The sequence below is a fragment of the Acomys minous genome, assembly GCF_964271855.1.
Source record: "Acomys minous genome assembly, chromosome: 5".
Lineage (NCBI taxonomy): Eukaryota > Metazoa > Chordata > Mammalia > Rodentia > Muridae > Acomys > Acomys minous.
Window position 1 is genome coordinate 3,674,773 of NC_140494.1, and position 24,828 is coordinate 3,699,600.

The 24,828-nt window shown below is 42.0% G+C and overlaps 2 protein-coding genes across 6 annotated transcripts in view; one reads left to right on the top strand and one right to left on the bottom strand.

Moving 5' to 3' along the window:
• The window catches only part of LOC311597791 (uncharacterized protein), an 80,556-nt gene extending 57,809 nt beyond the window's left edge, over positions 1 to 22,747 (top strand). Inside the window, exon 4 of the mRNA XM_084782149.1 lies at positions 21,946 to 22,747. Coding sequence (XP_084638275.1) covers positions 21,946 to 22,123 — 178 coding nt within the window. The 3' untranslated portion in view covers positions 22,124 to 22,747. The remainder of the gene's footprint in view (positions 1 to 21,945) is intronic.
• Positions 1 to 24,828, bottom strand: part of ADARB2 (adenosine deaminase RNA specific B2 (inactive)) — a 542,249-nt gene that overhangs the window by 380,102 nt on the left and 137,319 nt on the right. The window lies entirely within an intron of this gene.

Consider the following 24,828-nt stretch of genomic DNA (forward strand, 5'->3'; position numbering starts at 1 on the left):
AAAGATGATGGTCCCCTGCGATGCTACCCATACTCCAGAAAGATGATGGTCCTCCTGAGATACTACCCATACTCTAGAAAGATGGTCCCCCTGAGATGCTATCCATACTCCAGAAAGATGGTCCCCTGAGATGCTACCCATACTCCAGAAAGATGATGGTCCCCCTGAGATGCTACCCATACTCTAGAAAGATGGTCCCCCTGAGATGCTATCCATACTCCAGAAAGATGGTCCCCTGAGATGCTACCCATACTCCAGAAAGATGATGGTCCCCCTGAGATGCTATCCATACTCCAGAAAGATGGTCCCCTGAGATGCTACCCATACTCCAGAAAGATGATGGTCCCCCTGAGATGCTACCCATACTCCAGAAAGATGGTCCCCTGAGATGCTACCCATACTCCAGAAAGATGATGGTCCCCTGAGATGCTACCCATACTCCAGAAAGATGATGGTCCCCCTGAGATGCTACCCATACTCCAGAAAGATGGTCCCCTGAGATGCTACCCATACTCCAGAATGATGGTCCTGTACTCAAGTACACACAGGCAGCAGCACCAGGTGAACACACTGGGTTAAAAAACTGACAGCACAAATAGCTAGGAAGGAGAATTGGCAGAGGGTCCCAGGGTGACTCTGGAGGGGAGGGAACGGACATGGATTTGACTAAGACGCATTATATGCAAGGACTACTATACAGTGAAGATGGCGTATGAAGTGGTACACGGAGCATCGCTAACAATTATGAGATACCATGCTGACACTATCTGTGGGTACGCTTTGAAGTGGGGGCTGCTCACTGTCCGTCCTTGCATTTCCATTCTGCCTGGGGACATGGACAGGTCTTAAGTCAGAAAGAGACCAGGGAATAATTTATGTCATTTTTCTTGGTTTCCTGACTTGAATAAATTACTGACTCACCCCCTGAGAACTACATTTTTTAAAAGCAACAGTTTTCTGTGAGTAAAATAACATATATTGATTATTTTTAGGAGCAGAAATGGTGTTCCCAAGTCAGGTGTGCAGTCACGTAATTTTCCATAAACAAAGCGTGTATATGCATATACTAAAACTGCTAGGAAATCAGGGAAACTTAAGAGGCTTTTGGTGGACTCACCTTGTTAGGACACCCCCATTTAGGGTCTTGCTTTGTAGTAGGATTTTTTTTGAAGCCGAGTGTACTCTCATTTAAAAATGTGTAAGTTATGGTCAACTCAGGCTGAGGTTTAACTAGAAACAGACTTGTCCAAACACATTAAAATGCTTAACTGTTCTTTCTGTACTTGGACTGATCAGGTCCAGAGCTGATTCCCAGGACTCACCTCCTGTTAAGGCTTTCAGCATATTGTGGTGCTTGGCTGAGTTTTAAGTCGCAAAGTGAAGGCAGATAGGCAGGCAGTGTGCTCAACAGCAAAGGTTGGGAACAGTTTTTCTTCTGGGTGCTTGTTTCTCTCCAGCTAGAAATTTTTTGTATCATTTTTCTTCTTGATTAAAGAAACCGACCGTGGCTGTTTTAGTTTCGGTTTTGATTGACAGACATTTTGCTTAGCATAGTCTGGAATATCATGGTCAGTTCTTTCTATACATAAACACATTTTAAAAAGATTTATTTTATTTTTAATTATGTGTATATAGGTGTGTCTGGGTGTTGGTATGTACATATGAGTGAGGATGTCTGCAGAGTCCATAAGAGGTCATTAAATACCCTGGAGCTGGAGTTACAGGTAGTTGTGAGTCACCAAATTTGGATACTTGGAACTGACCTTGCGTCATCTGCAGGAGCAGTGGGCTTTTAGCCGTTGAACCATCTCATCAGTCCTTCCACCCATAACAAGTTGACCAGGAGGAGAACACAGCCATGGGAAGAATGGGGGATTTGAGTGGTCCATGGAGCAAACTGAATCCTGCTAATATTTAGGGAGGAGAGGAGGAGCCAGAAGAAGTGAATTGAGCTGGGAGCCCAGGGGAGTGGGCATGAAAGCATTGGCAAGGAGCCAAGCTGGGGAGTCGGGGACAAAGGATCTCTTATAGCTTTCCACAGGATGGAGAAAACCTTTACTCCTCTTTGGAAGTGTCAGTCCTATGATATTAGTGAAACTAAGCACAAAGCCACCATTATCATTAGTTACAATAAAAATGTCTAGATGATTTTGGGTGCATTCTTCATAAAAGTGCTTTTAAGTTTTTGGTGGGGAATCTGCCTTGTGGATGAAATCCATTGCTGAGCTCTATACGTCTGTCTGCCTATCTATCTGTTTGTCTTTCTATCAATAAACCAGCTATCTCTGGTGTATCTTGACAGACGGTCTCACTATATAGCTCAGGTTATCCTTAAACTCAGGACCCTTCTGGCTCAGCCTTACGAGTGCTGGGACTCAGGTGCCCTCCACCATACTACACCAGGTCTTCTCTAGTTAATGGAAATAAATTAATTTCATTTTTTCTAACAAATAAATATCAAATAATGTAAATTTATTTGAATTTCTATGAATAATTTTCAATAAGTCTCTAGTTAATGAGCATATAAAAGGAAGTCCATGCCCTGAGCATATCCTCAAATGCATCATCTAGCATATCTGCCAATTCAGCGAAGGAGATCTGCATTTGGCTGCAGATACAGTGACTGTAAAGAGCTATTACTAATAAAAATAGCATAGTTTGAGGGATACAACTTTTGATCTATTTTTACATTCTTAAAAGTGCTTGCATGACAGACTTTGTTTATGGCTTCATGAAAATATTTACACAGTGCCTGCCCATTCCTCTGTAAATTATTTGCTATGTTTGCTTTCTTTGATATTTCCTTTCTATCAACTTAGGGCGTGGAGCAGAGAACAAGGTGGAATTGTTCAGAGGGAAGTTGCTAGAAAGATGCAAAGGTTTTCCTGCCAGAAGTGCACAGGGCTGTGTCTGGGAGCTCTCTGTAGCACGGGAAACTGCCAGGCTAAATGCTGCTTTAGACATTTCTCCATCATCTCTCACCTCCGTCTTTCATGGGTGAATAGCTGCTGCTTCAGTCTCTGGGGCCCACAGATTGGCAAAGCGGTGGCCACTGCTGCCTCACATGAGCAGTCTCTGTTTGTACACCTAGTCACAGCTTGAAGGGGGACTTTGTAAATCCTGGCACCTCCTTTCTGACCATAACTGCACAGCATTCTTCTCACTGTTTTCTAACTCGGCCATGAGCCCAGGCTTGTGGGCCCATAAGGGCATCCACTCCATGTTTCTTTTAAGATGAGGGTGAAGTTAAAACCTGCTTAGGAACTCTACCAGATCCCTAGGTGGTAGAGGCTCCACTCTGACCCAACCTTCCCCACAGACCGTCCCCTTCACCCTTTTCTCTGCTTTGTGTGAGAAGGGAGAGTCTCATCCTGACTCCCAGAGAACTCAAAGATGGAGGGAGAGGCCATCAGGGGGATGTCACTAAACAGACAGAAGCTAGAGAAAAAGACACCCCATCCTGAAACATCTCCAGAAGCAGGAGGGTCACTAGGGTCCAGACATATCTTTTGTGCCATGTTTGATACTTTTTAAGACTGATTTTTAGGACCCATGTGACCCTGGGCTTTCCCTCTCTCAGGAGGTACACATATTTCACTTAGGAAAGACCAAATTGCTTGTCCTTGGACTCTGTCTTGGCCTCAGGGACTTGGACACGCTCAGACACTGGTAATTTATCTATCTGCACGCACACATTCTTGCTCGTATGGACCCAGCTACAGTCAGGGAGGGTCAGCAGCTTCCTCTACAGAACCATATCTGTGAGGCATGGCTTTGCGGTTGGAAAGGAGGTACATCTGCACGGGTTACCTGGGGTGGGTCTGTCTCCACTGCAGAGGGAGGGAAAAAAGACAAGGCGCTTAGTGAGCTCTGTGACTAGATCTCAGATTTCACAAGGATAAGCCAGACTAGCATGGCTATGTTCCGTGAGGGATGCTCATATTGTAAATATTTCGAATCTAGGTTCACACCAATTCCACAAGAGATCTCTAACTACATAAAACAGGAGCACGGTGCGTGGGAGATTGACAAGTTTTGGGTAAAACCCACCCATCCATTGTTATCTAGCTTTCTGTATGTCACCCCCAATGATCTCAATTTACTATGAGTCATTCTTTGGGATGTTGCTGTTGTCTCTTTGGACACAGATGTTGATTTTACATCTCTCCCCCGGCACCCCACCATGTCTCCCCCTGCACCCCGCCATCTCTCTCCCCACACCCCGCTACCCACACTTTAGTATCATCTCCATTACAGCTCACCGTTTATGGAAGGCACAGCAGGAACTCAAGGCAGGAGCCTGAAGGAGAAATCACAGAGGAATGCTGCTTGCTGGCTCACTCTTAGGTTCCTGCTCAGCTGGCTCTCCTATAGAGCCAAAGACCATTTACCCGTGGGGATTGTGGTGCCCACAGTGGGCTGAGCTCTTATCCACCAATTTACAATTAAGAAAATTTCCCCCAGATGTATGCACAGGCCAATGTGTTCTAGGAATTTCTTGATTTAGGCTCCCTTCCCACTTGATTCTAGGCTGCTTGGCAGTACAAGTTAACTAGGGATCCCCTCACCCAAAAAAGTCATGTGACGGTGGTGGACACAGTAAGCCTACATTTGGAAGCTGTTTGTCACCGGGCATAAAGTAGGAGGGGCCAGTATAGACATGATCGTGAGGCTTCCAGGCATATGTTTGAAGATGTCTTGCAATAGCAACTAGGAGACCCAGGGTCCAGAAATCTGGGCTCTGCTGACATCCAGAAAAACTGAACCCAAAGGAGAAAACCCTGGGAAGTAATATTTTAGCAAGCAACTCGATTTCCTGACTCTATTTTACAGGTTATTAAATTGGATTAGTTTTGTGGGTGAATTAAGATTATTGATAGGGTAGAATGAATCAATAACAGTAAAACCATAATAACTAGTGCTAATTAATTCACCCCTCACAGAATGACTTGCTGTGATTGGATTTTACGAGCGAAGCAATTCTGCTGTTTTTGTTTCTTAAAAAAAAAAATTAAAACTAATATATTCCCCTGGCTGCTTAAGAAGCTGCTATAAATTAATGGGCAGGCTGCTTAGCTCATTAAAACTGTAGAAGTTTCACTCTGTATCTGTGCTGCTGATATTTCTCTGGAAGGGGAGAAACCGACGACTCCTCCTTGCCGGCTCACAGGTGGTAATCATGGAGAATAATGGGTCTTAAACGTGCCAAAGCACCACATTTCACAGTGGAGAAATACACGGGGTGAAAAATACAACAAACCAGTAAGCAGTGTTTCAGTGTAAGTACCTGCTGGACCAGAGAGCTGTAAAACATCCTGGTTTTAAATACTCTTCTGCAACTTCCTGTAGGCACACACTCAGTGTAAATGCACACATCGCAATAGCCATTTAAGGATCTGCACCCATGTTTGCCTCTACCTGGCTGTCTCTCCCTCCTCTCACTTGGTAAGGCATCTGTGTGGCATCTTTGGCCTGTGTGCCAGCCACTGGGTCATGGCATTGGGTAAGGCTGGGATGGTTGGCAAAGTACTGTAATAGGACACAGGAAAGGAGCCAGAGGACCAGGAAACAGGGAAGGCCACATTCTTGAGTTTTCAGTTGAGGATAGTGAAGCCAGAGGCACTGGTATAACCCTAACATTAGAAGCAGGGATTCAGCACCTACCTAAATCAACCCTCTCCAAACCCCCCACAGACATTTCAAGACCTCCTTTTCTGCTGGACAGTGCATGTCAAGTACTGCTCTAAGACAAAGAGGGAGAACTTGAATGGTTGTGAGGCTCACTTAGCACTCATTGGATGAGGGGCCACTTGATTCCTCACCGGATGAGAGGGAAACTCAAGGCCCATTGGATATGAGGTTTATTTGATGCCCATTGAATGAGGGTCTTACTTGATGTTCATTGGAGAGGACGGCTGGTTCAGTATCTACTGGAGCAGAAACCCACCCAGTGACCACTGGACAGGAACACAAAGTGGTACCCAATGGAGTACAGACATTTTCTGGAGTCTGGGACATCTCAGTGCAACAAAAACTGGCTAGGTACAGAACACCCATTCCTCATGTTTGTCCTGTGTATCCAGAGTGATCACAAAGGCAGTGGTCACATGTCACTACCATGCTCTGTGGTCATATAGACTGCATTATGGGTGGGCACCCTTACCTTCTTCTTGAGCAATGGCAACCATGGAGCATCTGTGAAATGCCTTTGTGATGATTCAGATCCACTCACAGAGGCACTACAGAACTCATTGCCTCCTCTCCTGCCCAGCCCTGGGAAAGTTGTAGAAAAATTTCAAGAATCCTGTGGTGGAATGGGATTTTATTGCATTATTCCCCAGCTACTGGTAGGCATTAAGAGAAAAGCAGGCCTCTGAGTGAACCAGCCATGGCACACTGTAACAATCAGGGGCACAGCTGGCAATATCTTGGGGTTTTACAGGCTGATATGTTCTGTATGTCCTCCAGTCAGAGATATGGCTGCTCACTTTCTGAGCTCTTTGGGCCTGGGACCTATTTCCTTCTCATTCCACACAGTGTCTCTTAAGATAGGTATTGCATTTGACCCTCTGAAATAATGTTCAGGGTCACAGAAGTAGGTGAGTTTGAGTGTGGGATTGACGCAAATGTGATTCACTCCTTAGTCTTTCATTTTAATCTTGGTAGAAAACTGCTTCAAAAGCTTTACTTCTTGGAAGTAAAAAGTGATTTCTACCAGGATCTGAGAATTAAACATGGGAGTATCTTATTTGTTCAAGCACAGTAGCAAGATACAGTCAACTTAGTAATCACTCCTCCAAGGTTCCCTGTCAGCTCATGGAAAAAGTTCAAGCACTGACTGGCTTTAAAGGGGAGCACGAATCTGCATCATCACATAGAGTTCTCTGTCTTGGAGATTACAGAGAGACTCCTGAAAACAGAAGCTGAAGTCAGTATGAGTTCGGAAGTTGTAGTTACGAGAAGCCAAACCTGCCCTGGAACTGGAGTTGGCATGTTAAAGAGGCCATCGCTGTGGTTTGTATATGATTTGAATGTGCTTTAGGGCTTCCTGTCCTAAAACATATTTTCCCACTGTGTGGTACTAAGAAGGCAGTAGACGTGGGTAGGACTCCACATTAGGATAGGATTATTTTTTATTGAAATGGTATATTAATTTTAAAATTAACAAAATCTGGCCTATTAAAGGCCAAAGAAGATGCAAACTTTATTCACCCATGGTACTTGATTGGAGGAGGGGGTGAGAGGTGACTAGAATCAGATGGCATCATTACGACAGGGCCCTCATGGTTGAATGGTAGTACCTTTACAAGAATATGGAGATGTACCACACAACAAAAAGAGTGTCACATAAAGATGGAGGCAGAGTTGGGAGTGACATGGACACAAACTGAGGAATGCTGACAGCTACAGGAGACTGAACAGGAAGGAAGGATCATCTGATAGAAGCCTCAGAGCAGAGTGTCCACAACTGTTATGTATTGACTAGTAGCACTGAAAACTTAAATCCATATTCCAGACCTCAAGACCTGACAATGTAACTGTACTTGAAAGTAAGGTCTTTCCTCGCAGATATAATGAGATACACATCCTGAAAGTGAACTGACTCTGGGTTAGGCTGGCCCTATATCCAATGACAGTTGTCACTTTAAGGCATCAAAGAAAAACAGGCAGGCAGACACACACACACACACACACACACACACACACACACACACACACAGAGAGAGAGAGAGAGAGAGAGAGAGAGAGAGAGAGAGAGAGAGAGAGAGAGAGAGAGAGAGAGAACAGACTCCATGTTTCTAGCTATGTAGAAGTGTAGAACCTAGAGATAGTCTACTAAAACAGCCATCACCTCATGAGGTCCTTTGATCTTAGACTTCTAGAATCAAAGCTGAAATAAATATCTTTTCCTTAAAAAGTTGTCTAGTCCCAAACATTTTATCATAGTAATGGAAAATGGATAAATATACCCAATTCAAAGTAAAATTTAAAGTTTAGTAAAATAATACTCTAGCTCACACATTAAAGCAATGTGAACGCATAATGACTGTTTGAAATTCAAGTCTATGTGGGCATGTTCTGTTTTGTTCTGAAACTCTATTTCAAATTAAAGACCTTTACCTGTGCTAGAGCTGCCCTCTGAGACCAAGGCCTTTGACAAGACCTATGGTGCTGTAGGTGTTACAAAGACCAGATAGCTACAGCTGGAGAGTGTGTGGCCCTGGAGATGGTACAAGAGATGAACAGGTGACAGAGCCAGCTCCTCCTCATCAGCCCCAATGAGAAGCAGGACAGGCAAGGAGAGTGGGGTAAGAATGAATAGCAATTATTTTTTTATAACATCTCGGGAATCATGCAATGGGCGGTGTATGGTGTAATTTAGTTTCTCACCTGGAATTCCTGTGAAATCCTAGATCTTAGGACTTCAGGATGTGAGTTTATTTGGAGACGGGACCTTTAAAGTGGTTATTAATGTGAAATGGGGCCAGAGAGGTGAGCTATAAGCCAATACAACCATACTTTCTTAAGATGAGGGAATTTTCTAGGCCCAGGGGTCCTGCTCAAACTATGACGCCAGCCAAGGACAATACATGCAGTAAACTTCAAACCCCTACCCACATCTAGCCAATGGACAGGACATTCTCCACCATGGAGTGGAGGGTGGGGTCTGACTTTCACATGAACTCTGCTGCCCCATAGCTGACCACGTCCCCTGGATGGGGAGGCCTGGTGGCACTCAGAGGAAGGATAGCAGGTTACCAAGAAGAGACTTGATACCCTATGAACATATACAGGGGGAGGTAATCCCCCTCAGGAACAGTCATAGGGGAGGGGAGTAAGGGGAAAATGGGAGGGAGGGAGGAATGGGAGGATACAAGGGATGGGATAACAATTGAGATGTAATATGAATAAATTAATAAATATATTTTTAAAAAGATGAGGGAATTTTGATAGAGACATTTTGATGCTCAGTTTTCAGCATTGTCAGAGAATCAGTTGTGGGGAGCTACACCTCAGCATCCTTATCACAACCTTTAGGTGTTCTCTTCAATAGCTTTGTTCCAAGGCTGTTACTTTGAGGGGGTAGAGGTCTATATCCATTTTTTCAATTGTGAGTCTGTAGTTATCAGTAACATGGGAAAATCAGCTTCCTTTTCCGTTACTGTCATCAGAGCACAGATCATAGATTTCCATATTGTGTCCAGTATCATTACGTGGCACAAACCTCAGCATTGGTCGTTTCTGGCAGGGCTGGCCACTGGGAGTTTGAGCATGCTCCAGTGAGAATATGGGCAGCACAAATTGGGCTCTTTTTCTTTTGGGGGGAGTGGTTCACAAGGGTGGTGGGTGGACCTGGGAGGACTGAGAAGTGAGAGTGATCAGGGCTCGTGATATGAAATTCTTAAATAAACAATAAAGATGTTATGAAAAGAAGCACAAAATGAGAGAAAACCAGCTACTGTTGTGTAAGCTGACTGGTTTGTGGCCCCTTGTTATGACAGGCCAAGCTGCTTTTTCTCATTTAGTCTGGAGGATGACGAACATTAGATTCATTTAAAATGAGAGCAAAGAGTAAGTTTGTAGAGGTTACTAATTCCCAAAGTGATACAGAGAGTACATGGCAGAATAGGGACTCAATTCCAGGGCCAGAAAATGAGAAAAGGAATTTGCAGATTATTCTGACATTTAATCCAATTTTTTTAGTATTTTAAGACTATTTCGTTTACTATTTTTCTTCAGGAATTACATATAGAACAATTTAAAAGTGAAAACAAATTTACCACATTGGATGTTAATGCTCTCTACCAACTCATGTATTTAAACACGTGCCTAGCTAGTGGCATAGTTTGGGAGATTGTGGTAAATTTACAGGGTAAGGCCAGACTGGTTTAAGTACATCTCTGAGATGTACTTAACTGGGCTGCAACTTCAAACCCAGCCCTCTTTCTGGCCTAAAGCCTTCTACTTCCTGACATAGGGATGTGTGAACAAGTTGCTTCATGGTTTCAGCCCTGTTTGCCACCATGGACAGGGGCCATTTTGAATTTCACCATAACTTTCCCTACCATGGGCTCTATCCTTTCAAATCTCGAGCCAAAATATGGTGTTTCTTGTGAGGGGTTTAATTGGCAGTAGCATCTGCATTGGGTCATACCCAGCATATGTGTTCAGACATACAGTTAGTCTAAGAATTCCTAGACAGTTGGTGAAAGCTCTCTGTCATATGCTGGGAATGACGCATGGCTGAGGATGCTGCAGGAAGCTGAGTTTCTACCTTTTTGTTTACGCCCATTTTCCTCAAGATGTACACTCTTTTTTTTTTGTACCATATTATTCATGCGTATGCGTGCACACACACACACACATACACACACACACACACACACACACACACACAGTTGTACATAGAGATAGTCATGGTGACACAGGGAGAGAGAAGAAAACACCCACATAATCACGCACATACATAGACACCTATACCATATACTACATTCTCTGTACACCTGTACATGTAAACATTCACATATCATACATAGACATATACACAAAAACACATACAAACATAAGCATAGCCCCCTGACCACACTTCCTGGTCCTGGCTCACTGGAGAAGATACTTTGTACTCAGGTTTAGAGAAGACACTTCTGTCAATCTGGCCAAGGTTGGTGAACTGGGCAAAATTCTCTAGCAGGGTCTAGGCAGACAGAGGCAGAGAGTAGGCACGGCCAGTCCTGAGTTCTCTGAGTAACTGAGAGTGCTGAAAACAAAGAATGGGACAGCAAAGAACTGACACCTGAGACACGCACTTGCCTCCTCTGCCTCAGTTTACACTGACTTTTGACCTTCAGCTTTCTGGAGGCCTGCCGGGCAGCTTTCCTCTTAGTTCTCAGTGTGGGTCAGGCAGAGTGAGGCACTCCACATCCATCCATTCAGCATCTGTGAAGGGGGATTCCATCTTCAAGAGCAAACATACTCCTGAAATACACTTCCCACCAGATTCAGAGTCTCAAAGGACCAAACGGTAAAGAGAATGCGCAACTAATTTCCTCAGATTACAGCTAAGTGAAGCCCAGCAACACATCTTTTTTTTTGCAGTGGGTTCATGTCATTTCTGCATTTCATTAAAGAAAGATGAAAATGGGGGGAAATTACAGTATATATGTAGAACTCCAAATAGTCATCATTTTGGTAGAGTGAAAGAAATTGTTTACTATAATTTGAGACATTTCTGTTCAGCCGCCAAGAAAGGCACTGTAACAGCCTTACAGCACAGACTCTTTTCAGATTTGTATTTCATAGAGACAAAGAAGGGGGCTCCTAGATTCACCCCAACTAGGTATCATAATGGCGCTGAGGTAAAGTTACAGAGCACTACATTTCTCCACATAAATCAGAAATACATCTGGACAAGTAAAATACAGTAAAATCTCAAGTGAGTGCTAGCAGTGTTGAATCAGGGTAGTTTATCTTGTGAGTAAATGAATGTAAGGGAAGTGAGGGAAGGCAAATGGTGCCCTCTCAGCAGAAGGAGTTCAGGCTTCCACTGACATCCACACCCTCTGCACTCATCGCTCAGGTCAAGCCCTCTGCTATACCCCAGCTGAGTTCCATGTCCCCCCAGTGTGCCTTCAGTCTGGCCTTCTGCATTTCATGAGATCTTTAGCCCTTTTCTGGATCCCGGTCTTTGATTCACCTTTGCAATCTCTGGTCATATGCTGTATTTAAGAAACAGCAGGAGTACAGTTTGGTCTGTTAACTAGTAGTTATCTCTTCATAGGATATGAGGAAGCTTGTCTTAACTGGTTTATTTTAATCAGCTTCTTAGGTCAACATTAGAAGCCAGATTGATTAGTCCATGGAGTTCCCTTATACAACTTGGCTTCACCACACACATTTTCTTGTTGTAAACATTCCCACAGGAGAACAGTGTGTTCACTGCAATTAGAAACCTACACTGACATATTCACATCACCCAGGGGTCACAGTTGCCTCAGCATTTACACTTTATGACTTTAGACAAATTTATAGTAAGTGTCCAGCCTTGTCATACCAGGCAGAATAAGTTTACTTCCCCTGTTGATTTCTACCTTACCTTAACCCTTGGAAGCCACTGGCCTTTTAATTGGTTCTATGATTTTGCCTTTTCCATACTGTCATATAGCTAAAATTATATCCAATGTAGGTTTTAACAACTTACTTCTTTTATTTAATGATACCAATTTAAATGTCTGTCTCAATCATTTTTAAATGAGAGTAACACCCCATTGCCTGCATACATCTTAGTTTGTTAATTCAACTACTGAAGAAGACATTACACTTGAGTTTTGGTTATTATAAATAATGCCACCATAAATATGCCTGGGTAGTCTTGTGTGGATATTTCCAGTCCATTTAGATATATCCCAAGGAACTCAACTTATGGTTTATGTGGTAAGAAGATTTTAAGGCTACCCATGTCTTCATTAATTCATGGTAGAAACAGACAAATAGAAAGGGCTCATAGAAGCTTGCTATGGAGCCAGCCATTCTAAAATAGTTTCAGGGAGTAGAGGAAATCCTCTATGAGGTTAGATCAAATCTGTCCAAGGCTCTTCTCACATGACATTTCCTGTGAAGTGTAGATGGGTTGTATTCACCCAGGCTCATGAATTGACAAGTCAACAATCTTTGACACTCACTTTTCCACGGATACTAAGCATTCCTTCTGAGTCTAGGGATCTGGGAAATCATAGAGCCTCCCCGCTGAGACCACAAAGACAAAACAACAGCAGGAACCTTGCAACAGTCAGTCTGGATCCCGACCTGGTTCTTCTTAACGTTAGCAAAGATGTGGGGCCAATTAATTTCCTTCAATACAAAACTCCAAATGGATTGATAATGACATCTATTGCATGCATGGCTAATTTTTGTGTAAATTTTGAGTATAATTTATCACATCAGATTATTTTTCCTGAATATTAAATGAGTTAATGTGTGCATATATAATGTCTATGCATATATATCTGCTTATATACAGATCATGATAAGTAGAAAATACATGTACACAGTATGAGAGATTATATATATGCATATATGTACATATATACATGTAAATGTGCATGTATATACATATGCAAATAGTGCATATATAATCTATCTATCTACCTATCTACCTATCTATCTGGAGAGAGAGAGAGAGAGAGAGAGAGAGAGAGAGAGAGAGAGAGAGAAGGGATAGTCTCATTATCTAATCTTAGCTTAGTTGCTCATGCATGACAAGCCCCATTTCACTGTTTTAGAGCCTCTAAGCGGATGTTGCTGCTGCCCTTGAGGTCTCTCCCTCCCCATCTCACTTGGCACTTAAACTGCACAAACAGCACTTGAATTGAGGTCCAAGCAGACCTTCTTAATCTAATCAATTCTGAACTACTTGCTGTCGAGGGCTAACAGCCTCTTGAAACTTGAGGCTGTTCCACGTTTCATTTACATGATGGATGAGATGCGCAAATGGATTAAGTGGTAGATGAGCACCTTGGGACAGAGAGGAACTATCATCCCGCTGTTGTCTGTGTCCCAGTAAATTCTTCTGCAGTGGGAAATCCTATAGCTCTGCCGGGTGTGAGCTGGGTCAGGAGCTCCACATCAGTGCTAGCCTTAGCCAGGGGCTTTCATGTCACTCACCCTTCCCAAGTCATACTCTGTTGCAAAAAAAAAAAAAAGTCTGTCCTTTTGCTGCCCTGATTTATGCCCACACACCTCTAGATATAGTTTTTTTGTGAGGAGCTTAAACGCCATACCCAGGAACCGTAGCTGATAAATGATAATACAATTAAATATCAGGTGCCTGAGGAGATAGCTCAGTGGTGAATATATTTCAGTACAAGTTGGTTCCCCAGTGCCCACATAAAGTCGGACAAGGTAGCACACGTCTGTTATTCCAGTTTTCCCTCAGAAAGACAGAAGACTCCCCAGAGACTCAGAGGTCAGCGAGCCTAGTCTCTGTTGTGAGCAACCAGAGACCCTGACTCAAACAAGGTCTATCTCAAACAAGTGAAGACTGACAAAGGTTGGCCCAGCTCTGGGCTATGGGGAGGCTCCATGTTATTTGATTCATGTAGGGCTCTGAGAAGGACATGATCTTTGCCAGCCATGGATAGTTTAAGTCTAAGAACTCTGAGAGGGTATAAATGCCTGAGCCCAGAGAGGGCTGGGCTCCTCCAAGAGGAAGGCTGCTGCTGCTCCCCAGCACTGCTCCTGGTTGCTGTTGTGGAAGTTTGAAAAGGAAGTTAGAGATATCCTGACTGTGAAGACTGGACTTGCTCCAAGGACCCCGAAGACCTCAAACAGCGAGAAGGGTTCTAACTAGAGCTGTTCCCGCTCTCACCACTAACCTTCCTTCTCCCCTTGTTGGAAGGGTGTGGGATGGAGTAGGGAGGTAAAGGCGTAAGAAACCAAAATAAAATAGATAAAAAATACCCTCCAACAATAGAGAGATTAAAAAAATATACTTCTGTATCTTTCTTGATCTATTGTCCGCCTTGACATGGACTTATTGACATTAGTAATCATGAAGTTACTATCACTTCTGCTGTAAGTACTTATCGTAAACTTTTGAAAGCAGTGAGTATACCAAGCAATATTTTCAGTCAGTGGCATTTTGTTATTTTATTTTTAAAATATTTTATCTGTTGAGATTATACTATAACTACATAATTTCCCTTTCCTAATTCTCTTTCCAAACTATTCAATATACCCTTCCTTGATCTCCTTCAAATTCATGGTCTCTACTCAAATGAATTGTAGTTATTGACTCACATTATTCTCTGACTTCTGTATGTATGCAATGGTGCACGTGCACACACACACACACACACACATACACACATACACACACAAACACACAGTCAGTCAACTACCGAATCAATCAATCAATGTAAATTCTAGTTCTGAACATGTACACTCATGTGTATATGATGACTGCTTCTGAGCTCAGTCATATGTTGACATGTCTGTGTTTGTACATCCACATGCATGCAGTTTCCAAATGTGGATAGGGGAGCACTCATGGGGCCTCAACCACACTAAGGAATCCTGAGGTCTGGAGAAATTGTCTTCCCCAGGGACTAACACATCACCTGGATAGCCAATGATTTCTTAAAGCTTGAATTAAAATTGCCCAGAGGGGCTTTGCAGTCCAACCCTCCACCCTGCTGTAGACGGGAATTTCTACAGGCTGCTTCCATTTCTCTTGTTCTTAACCTTTCCAACGGCTTTGCCTTAGAAGGAAACATATTCATCATATTGACTATCATTAATTAAATTATGTAGCTATGTTCATGTACTTCAAGAACTTCACCTTCTCTGTTGAGATTGTTGCTTAGTTATACTTACATAGGTAACCAACCCATAATACATTCTTTTTTATTTTAAAACATTTTTGAGATAATAATAGAATTACAATATTTCTTCCTTCCCTTTCCTTCCTCCAAAGCCTCCCATATACCTCTCCACACTTTCTCTCAAATTAGTGGCCTCTTTTCTCATTAATTGTTCATATATATTTATATTCCTAAATGTAACCTGCTCAATCTGTATAATATTATTTATATGTATGTTTTCAGGGATGACCACTTGATATTAGGTAATCAGTTGGTGTGCTTTTCATGGTCCAATTTGGCACGTCTATTGGTGTCCTACTTGTTTGGAAGGTGTAGGCAGCCATGTTGGTGAATCTTTATGGATGCAACATCTGACATTACTAGGAGACACAACCTCATTGTAAACTCTCTTATCTTCCTGCTATTACAATCTTTCCATCTCCTTTTCCACAATGTTCCGAGAACCTTAGGTGTGGGAATGTTCTGTAGATGTATCCACTGGGAGTGGGATCTACATTTCTGGGTTTTGATTGGTTGTGGTTTTCTGTAGTGCAAAGAGAAGTTTCCTTTATCATAGGTGGGAACTCCACTTATCTGTGGTTATTAGTACAAGCGTTTGTAGATTTTTGTTATGGAGTGTGCTGGGTTAGTAAAGTAGCGATTGTAGACTCTCTTTAATAGCCACGAATGCTTTAGTGCTGAGTAATTAGCCAGGTGTCCAGTATCAGGCATAGTTTCACTCTTATTGAGTAGGTGATAAGTCCACTTAGAGAGCTATTGGTCACCACCAAGGTGGACTTGCCATTACTGAACCTTTAGGGTAATTATCCCACGCTGTTCACTGATGCACTTCATAGACTTTACATCTGGGTAGGACTGTTGGTTGCATGGTGCCTTCTGGTACCATGAAAGCTAGTTCTCATAGAGAAGGCATGCAGTGTGGTTTGCCTCAGGGGCATCTGGGTTCCTTTACGAGGTGCATGGTGTCTTCAGCAATATGGACTTACATTTCACCTCGGGGTAGAGGTGTAACAAGTGGCAACAGCAATAGGCTATGTGTTTTGGGAGTCTCCCAGACAGGACAACAGACAGATCAACAATTAAAAAGAGGGCTTCTTATTCCTGGTGGTGGGGATTTTTGTTAGATGGATTTTGCCTCTTAGAGGGAGCATTGTCAGACTGAATGATAGAAATTCATTACAACTGTATTTACACCAAGGATTAAGTGTATTAGAAGTATTTTATATAGTCAATATCGCAATTCCTTGTGAATTTTTAGACATTCTTATTGTTATGCTCTATCCCTTTCTCTCTCCTTCCCTCCCCTTTCCTCAGTATTTAATCCAGGGCCTTGCGCATGCGCGGCAAGTGCGCTGTCACTAAGCAAGCTACCAAGTCCTCCACTGTGCACTTTCTATGAGCAGCATCATTTTCCCAGGTTGCTGTGGGATTCCGTCTATCATCATAAAGTGATTGTCTAGTTGTGTTCTGACAAAAGAGTGAACACTTACCCAGGATTATAACAAACTGTCAGTCACGTCACAGATAACATTTGATGAAGCTTTCTTCCATAGAGGCCGTTTTGACAGTAAATGCCTCCAAAATTTTGCCTCTCAGGAGATTTGTGAAAAATCCCACACAATAAGATAGAAACATAGTTATCAGCATCTTACAAATGGTCAAAGAATTCTATGTACTGACAGGGCCTTTAATATAAATATGATTGTGAGCCTCCATAGAGCTTTGCATTTTATAAAGTGCTTTCAAATTTGATTTATGATTTGGTCATTGCAACAGCCTTCTGCAATATATATATAGCGATGTTTTGGAGATAAAATCACATAGGCCCAAAGAAAGAAAAAGACTTTCTATGATGAAAAATGAAGCCCGAAAGGAGCACAGGGCACCCTTCAAAGTGAAATACTTGTGTATAAATCTAACAAAACGATACAAGGAAAACTAGAAAACTGATAAAATGCGAAAGAACTACATGGATGAAAGATAGATGTTCTATATCTGCAGGCAGGAAGACACAATATTGCTAAGATGTTATTTCTTCTTGACTTGATCTCTAGATTCAACACAATCACAATCAAAGTCCTAGTAAGTTGGTGAAGTCTACAGCTCATGTGAAGAGTCATAAAACCCAGACTAGCCAATGTGGCATTGAAGAAAAAAAAGTTCAGAAGATGCATGCTACTCAACTTGAATACTGATGCTAAAGCAACAGTAACCAAGGCAGTGTGGTATTGGCACAGTATCATGCTAGGCCCAGGGAACAAATCAGAGGGTCTAGAAATAGTCATGCACAGATACAGTCAACTGATCTTAGGCAAGTGTGGTGGAAGAAAGACATGGGCACAGATACAGTGACTCTACACAGAGATATTGTAAATTCATAAAAACAACTGCAAATGAATCCAAAATCTAGAATGTGAAAATATAAAACCCCTACAAGATGATACAGGAGAAAATCTAGATAGTCTTGGCTATAGTGATGACTTTTTAGATACGTTAAAAGTATGAAATATTACTCATAAGCTGGACTCTACCATAATTAAAACCTTATGCTCTGGGAAAGTTAATGTGATATCAAGAAAATGATAAATTCTTCTATAGCCCAAAAGAAAATACTTGCAAAACAGATATTAGATAAAGAGATGTTATCCAAAATATAGGAGGAACATAAATTTGACCATAAGAAAACAACTAGTAAATGGTTTGAAAACTTTAACCAATATCTCACCAAACACACGCAAATGAAAAATAAACATATAGAAAGCTTCCTGGGAAAACACAAATTGAAAACATAAACACCACATATTTATGACTATATTCTAAATACTTATCCTTAGACACACAGATAAATGTTGCTTTCACCTGTCATCAAAAAAGCTTCTTTTTGCAATAGATGGACACAGTTATCAAGATCTATAAACTGGACAAAATGCAGGGAGTGAGTTACCCACTCCCAAATGATATATCCTCCATTCAAGCACTGCATTCAAGGCTCAGGGAATATTTCGGGAGAGGAGAGCCAAAAGAGGGAGTCATGGCACCTGCTGCCAGATAATGTCTTCTAGACATGATGTTGAAACTGCACCGATTGCAGCAATATAATTGCCTGAAGAGGCCTGCATAATGACAATACAAGTTGACATGCCAATGCCAATCCAAAAGATCCCATCCCTAGGTAAAGAGCAATAAGTGGTCAATGGCTGCTGAGAGAGAAATATTCAGTTTCCTACAGGGCTAAGCTTCCACATGGGTTGTCTAATCCCAAGTAATTATCTCTGGACACATAGACACAAATACATACAAGTAATGTGAGATGGACTCATTAGGCTGTGTGTGTGTGTGTGTGTGTGTGTGTGTGTGTGTGTGTGTGTGTGTGTGTGTGTGAATAGTAATTAAAGAAGAGGTCATGAATGTGGAAAGGAGTGGCATCACAGGAGTTGACAAGGGGTGGGAGGGGCATGAAGGACGAAGTTTCAGTGCTCATGTATGAAGTTATGTATGACGTTCTTAAAAAATATAATTCTTCCATCGACTAGAATCAACAATACCCAAAGTAGGAGCATCATGAAATACATGTGAGAAGGTGGAGAAAACCTCTCCTAGGCAAACAATGCACCCCTGACGTCTAGATACTTAGCTGTGGCCAGTGGAAGGGCAGAATAGCAAAGACTGTGGACTTGGTGACTTCTAGCAAAACTAAATGAGCCTTAGTTTTATGATATCAGACAATGCTTCTCGGACTTTATCCAGAAATTGAAGATTTTTGTTCATACAAAACTTGTGCACATGAGCAAGGGGGTGAGGTGGCTCAGTGGGTAAAGAATTACCTATAAAAACTGGAGGATGTGGGTTTGGAGACCTAGAACCCAACAACAAGAAACACAAGTCACAGATAAACCCTGGTAAATAAACCCTGGAAACTTGCTAGAGAATTCCCAAGTCTTAGAGTTAAGAAGAAACTTAGAGAAGTTGAGAGGAGGTTTAGCAATGGCTCAGTTCACACTTCTTTGTGTGTGCTTATGTCTTTGTTAGTACACATATACGCATGTGTGTGAGTGTGTGTGTGTGTGTGTGTGTGTGTGTGCGCGCGCGTGTTTATGTTATTTTTTTTTCTTATAGAGATTTCCCCCTGGCCTAGAACTTCTCAAGTGGACTAAGCTGGCTGACCACTGATTCCCAGGGATCTGCCCTTATCTTCCTTGCTGGTTTTGGGATCGGAAGATTGCAGCACCATCTTCTGTTTTGCTACATACTTTTTTTTTTCACCTAGGGTTTGGGGATTTAATTCAGGTCCTGGTGCTTTCAAGGAAAGTATTTTGCTAAAATATGTCCAGAGGTCTCAGCTCACTTCAAGCAAGCAACAAAGCCCTTGTGTGAGAGGGCCCACGTGAGTGGGGATGGTAACACTGAGCACTTGTTATGGTTGCAGACGTGCTGAGACTCCAGAAAGTCACTCTTTTTCCTCCCTCACGGAATGGTTCAAACTTGCTCTGGACTTTAATATTTTGAATATGGCTAGAATTGAATCTACCTGCAAAAAACACAGGAAAAGTGAGAGTGTTCCTAAAAAAGTAATGGATTTCTAGCTTCTTGAGACTTTAATATAAGCTGGACAATGCTCTCATTCTAGAAAAAAAACCCTATGTTGTACAATGTGATTTCCATTAAAAAATTGAGTTTATACGCAGTGTAAAGGAATACATAAAAGCATCCTTTATTAACTTATTAAGATGTGAAACAATAGACAGAAGTAAAATACAATGTAATGAAATCAGTATATAAGCTAAGGTTGTCCTTAATTATAACTTAAATTAACCAGAACATCTTCTTTGTGGAAGAATTCATTCCCTATCTCCCCGCAAAAAAAGTCTGTAAAAGTATATTCAAATACAATGGACAATTCCAAATTTTTTGTGTTGGGTCACTCAAAAGATTATTGTTTTGTTTTTGGTTAATATTAATATAACTATTGTGTACTCATTTCTGCTACACAAGCATCTCACCTTGTTTCTTGTTTACAGATAAGGTGGATGTAAAATTAATCTGCCTTAGACAATTACTTTCCTGTAAGCCACCCCAACCCTAAAGCTCAACAGTTTCTGGAATGAAGATGCTAATATATTAATAGGGCTCCTTGGAAGCCTGGAACCACTTAGAATCTTCTAGATGTGTCTTTGGCAAAAAGCAATTGGTGATGCTTCATACCTCTGAAAAACTGGAGGACTGAGTTTTATCACAAATATATAACTTTTGGGCTACTGTTGGATAAAACTTTTTTACAAATGGAAATAGATTTGAAAGTCACTGTCTCAACAGGAGTAGTGATCATCACCAGGTTAGATTTCTGATAGAGAGTGGTTCTATGCAAATCCGTTATGACATTTATATTGTTACTTGGTTTTGTAGTGAGGCATGTGTACACTTTCAAAATGCATCGAAGATCAGCTGTGAGGGTCATGGATCTGCATGGTTAGCATGAAAATGTTAGTTCTAACTCTTTGTGTGTGATGGGTTCTCTGCTTGTTTGGTCATTTCTTGATGACCCAGGTCTGCACTGACTATTTTATCAAGACATTTGAAAAGGTTCAAAATAGAATATTCAAAGCAATCAAGCCATCATAATTGTGAAGAAACTTAGCATCCATCCTGAGATATGAAAAATTGAATATGAAGTTGTGTTTATATGTATGAATACATGTATGTATATATGCATGTATGTATATACATATTAGTATATTGTGTGTATGCGTGCGTGTTGATGTTTCTTTGTTTCTGTGCATATGCAAAAAAGATAAGGAAGGGAGAGTGAGGGAAGAGCAGAGGGAGAGTGGGAGACAGAAATGGCAGCTCTTAGCCCACTAACATCATTGTTTGTTGCCTATTCCTGCTAAATAATTTTCTGCTTGATTTAGTAGAGAGAGTTCTTCAGACTACAGAACCATCATGTAGAGACTCAGCTGATGTCTGCAGAAGGTGCCTCCTAGTATCTGCTTATGTTTGGCACACTAACGGACTTCATTACCTTCTTTTCCTCCACTCTGAGTCCCCAGCAGAAGGGAAGCCTCATATTTTCTATAAAATTGGCTTTAAAACTCAGGAACAGTCATAGGGGAGGGGAATAAGGGGAAAATGGGAGGGAGGGAAGAATGGGAGGATACAAGGGATGGGATAACCATTGAGATGTAACAAGAATAAATTAATAAAGGAGAAAAAAACTCAAAAATGACTGACTTCTCTTTAGGTGCCTCTAACTTCTAACTTTTCCTCTCTAAACCCCCTAATACTGAAAAATTAAATCCCTCTCAATGCTCCTTGTGGGTGGTAATGTTTAGGGACTATTTATATAAAAGAAATGCAGATTCTGGGTTTTCAGAGGCTTTAGTGAGATCAAGAGACTGAAGCTTGTTCCCTGTGCTGAGAGATCTTAGAGTTGTTTTCAGATAAGGGGAGACAAGGGAGGAATGAATCAGGAATGCGATTCATGAATCTCAAACTTGACTGCTCCACTGGGAATGGCGGTCTCCCCTTCTTGTTTTTCCTCTTTTTAAAGCACCGCTTTTCTTTTCAGCTGGTGGTTGGAGGTGAACAGAACCTCTGTTGCCTCCTCTCTTTGCATTCACTTCAAAACTGCGCTGATGTCAAGAAGCTCAAGTGTCAAAGGATTCTCATTCAACCCTTTGTCATGGTTGGATGGCTCTGGTACTGTTATCCTCCATGCCTGCTCCAGAGAAATGAGAAGGCTCTGAGCATCCTTTTCAGAGAACATGGGACCAGACAAACCCTTTGCCCTGAAGAAGAAAGGATGCTTCCAAAGGTTCACCATGACTGAGGTGACACACTGGTCACTTAGCACTGTGTCAGTGCATTTAACCCAAACAGAAGCCCTAGAAATAACCGATATCCCTCTGCTCTCACACTCCCCTGCTTGGCACAGGACAATAGGAAATGTTTAGCTGTGTCAAATGTTCGGCTTGCCTAGGGACTGCTAGTAACCAACAGGGTGAACAGCGTTGGTGAGGAAAGGGGGGATACGTTCACTTCTCTCATCATAGCTCCCAGGAGCAGACGGCAAAGAGGGTGGCTGGCTTTAAGGATGGCTTCAAGCATTTCAGAAGAGTGCAGACATAAGGGAAAGAAATCAGGAAGACAGTTTCAAAAACTAGAATCATGAGGATTTAATTATGTTGGGAGCTTCGGTTCGGGCAGAAAGTCACTGAATGTGAAATAACCCTGGTGGGCAGGCCGAGAGGCACTAGAGAGGAATAAGCAGTGTTGGTACCAGGTTGGGAAGCCAGCTGACCACAGTGTGCTCACTTCTGTAGGTGTGTGTGTTGGGGGTGGGGTGGGAGGCGGTGTCAATGTTGCTCAGAAATGACTGGCTCATCTCTTTTTAACATTTATACTCCCAGAGAGTGGTTACACTTCAGAATTCTCCGTGCCTCTGAGATCAGTACTCCAAGCCAAGCTGTCTCGGAGGCTCTGGTTTTCTTTGTATGCTCACAATGAGGCCTGTGTTACTAGGATGATTGTTCTCAGTCCCAAAGAGTGATTCTCAGAGACTCTTCCCCAGGTCCTTGGGGATAGGTGGTGTATGGAGCCAACTCTGGGCAAAGTCCCAATAGGAGGCTAAACCCCTCATGTTTCTACTTATTTCAATTCTGTTCCTAGTGGCCTCCACCTATTTCTATGTGTTTCTCATATTTCTATGTGTATGTCAAATAATGTAGGAGTCCTGTTTTTCATTTTTCCCTTGTAAATGCCTTTTCCCCTACAATTTAGTATGTTCTAATTATTAAAACCAAGATATTCTAGAGGCAAACCAGGTGGTTTGCAAAATGGGCTCCTTCTAGGGAGCTGCTAAGGTTATCTTTTGTTGGAAGAAACTACTTTTAGAGGGCAAAGCTGATTAATGGTACACTCATCACTGGTAGAATATTCTGGTAAGTTCCAGACACTTTTTTTGGCCTGACATATAAGGCATAGCTTCATTGCTATTGTATTTCTTACATGCTTATCTATATTCTACTTTCTGTATGTGTGTTGTTCCCTTGGTGAGTCTCCATCTCTCCTGCTCTGCCTGCCAGGATGCTCTTCTTCATCATCTGTCCTGGGGAACTTCTGATAGGTCAATTCTCATCCCAGGACACCTCTTCTCAGTGGCATAAGCCTCTAGAATATCTTGGTTTTAATAATTAGAACATAGTAAATTATAGAGAAAAGGCATTTACAAGGGAAAAATGAAAAACAGGACTCCTACATTATTTGAGAAACACATAGAAATAGGTGGAGGCCATTAAGAACAGAATTGAAATAAGCAGAAACACAAGTGGTTAGCTGCACTTGGAAGCTTCACTGAGGCCCTAATTCACAAAGTGTAGAGTAACGCATTTTTGAAGGTATGAGAGCCCAACGGTATTCATGGATCAGCTTTGTGTCTGGAGAGAAATGTAGGCTTTCTATCTAGAGTCCTTTGGGATTAAAAAAATGCCCAGTGTGGCTAGATATTCACAACTCTGAAACATGTATGAAAATATCTAGGAATTTTCTATTTATGTATGCAATTCAAATTAATTAATAACAAATTTGAATGATACACTGGGAAAACAAAACAAGATTGGCAGTAAAGAGCTAGAAAGTCTAGGGGTCAAAGATATGGATCCTACAAGGCAAAAGATATATACAATCTAAAGAGAAACCAGAGTAAAATACCTACAAGAACTTCTACCCAAAATTTACCCTGCTTACAAGATGTGCAGGAATAAAGATAGAGTAGAGACTGAGGGAATGTCCAACCAATGCTTGGCTCAACATGAGACCCACCCCATGGGAGAGAGCCAACCCTTGACGTGAATAATGATACTCTGCTATGTTTGAAGATGGAAGCCTAGGATAGTTGTTCTCTGAGAGTCTCCACCCAGAATCAAATGGAAACAGATGCTGAGACTCACAGCTGAATATTAGGCAGAGTGTGGGGAGCCTTGTAGGAAAGTAGGGGGAAAGATAGAAGGACCCAGAGGGGTCAGCATCTCCACAAGAAGATCAACAGAGTCAACTAACCTGAACCTAGAGGGGCACAAGGAGACTGAGGCACCAAGCAAGCACCATGCATAGACTGGACCTATACCCTCTACACATAGGTAGCCAATGGACAGCCTAGTTCTCATGTGGGTTCCCTAGTAAAGGAAGCAGGGACTGTTTCTGCAATGGAATGTGTTGCCTGCTTTTTGATAACTTGCCTCTGGTGGGGCTGCTTTGCCTGGCCTCAGTGGGAGAGGATGCACTCAGTCCTGATGCAGCATGTTGTGCTGAAGTGGATTGTGTTGTTGGGGATCCCCTTGTCTGACAAGTAGGGGAAGTGGGGAAGAGAGAGGGAGGGTAGGACCAGGAGGAGAAAAAGGAGGAGGTTACAATTGGGATGTAAAGTGAATTTTTAAAAAGATGTGGGTCATAC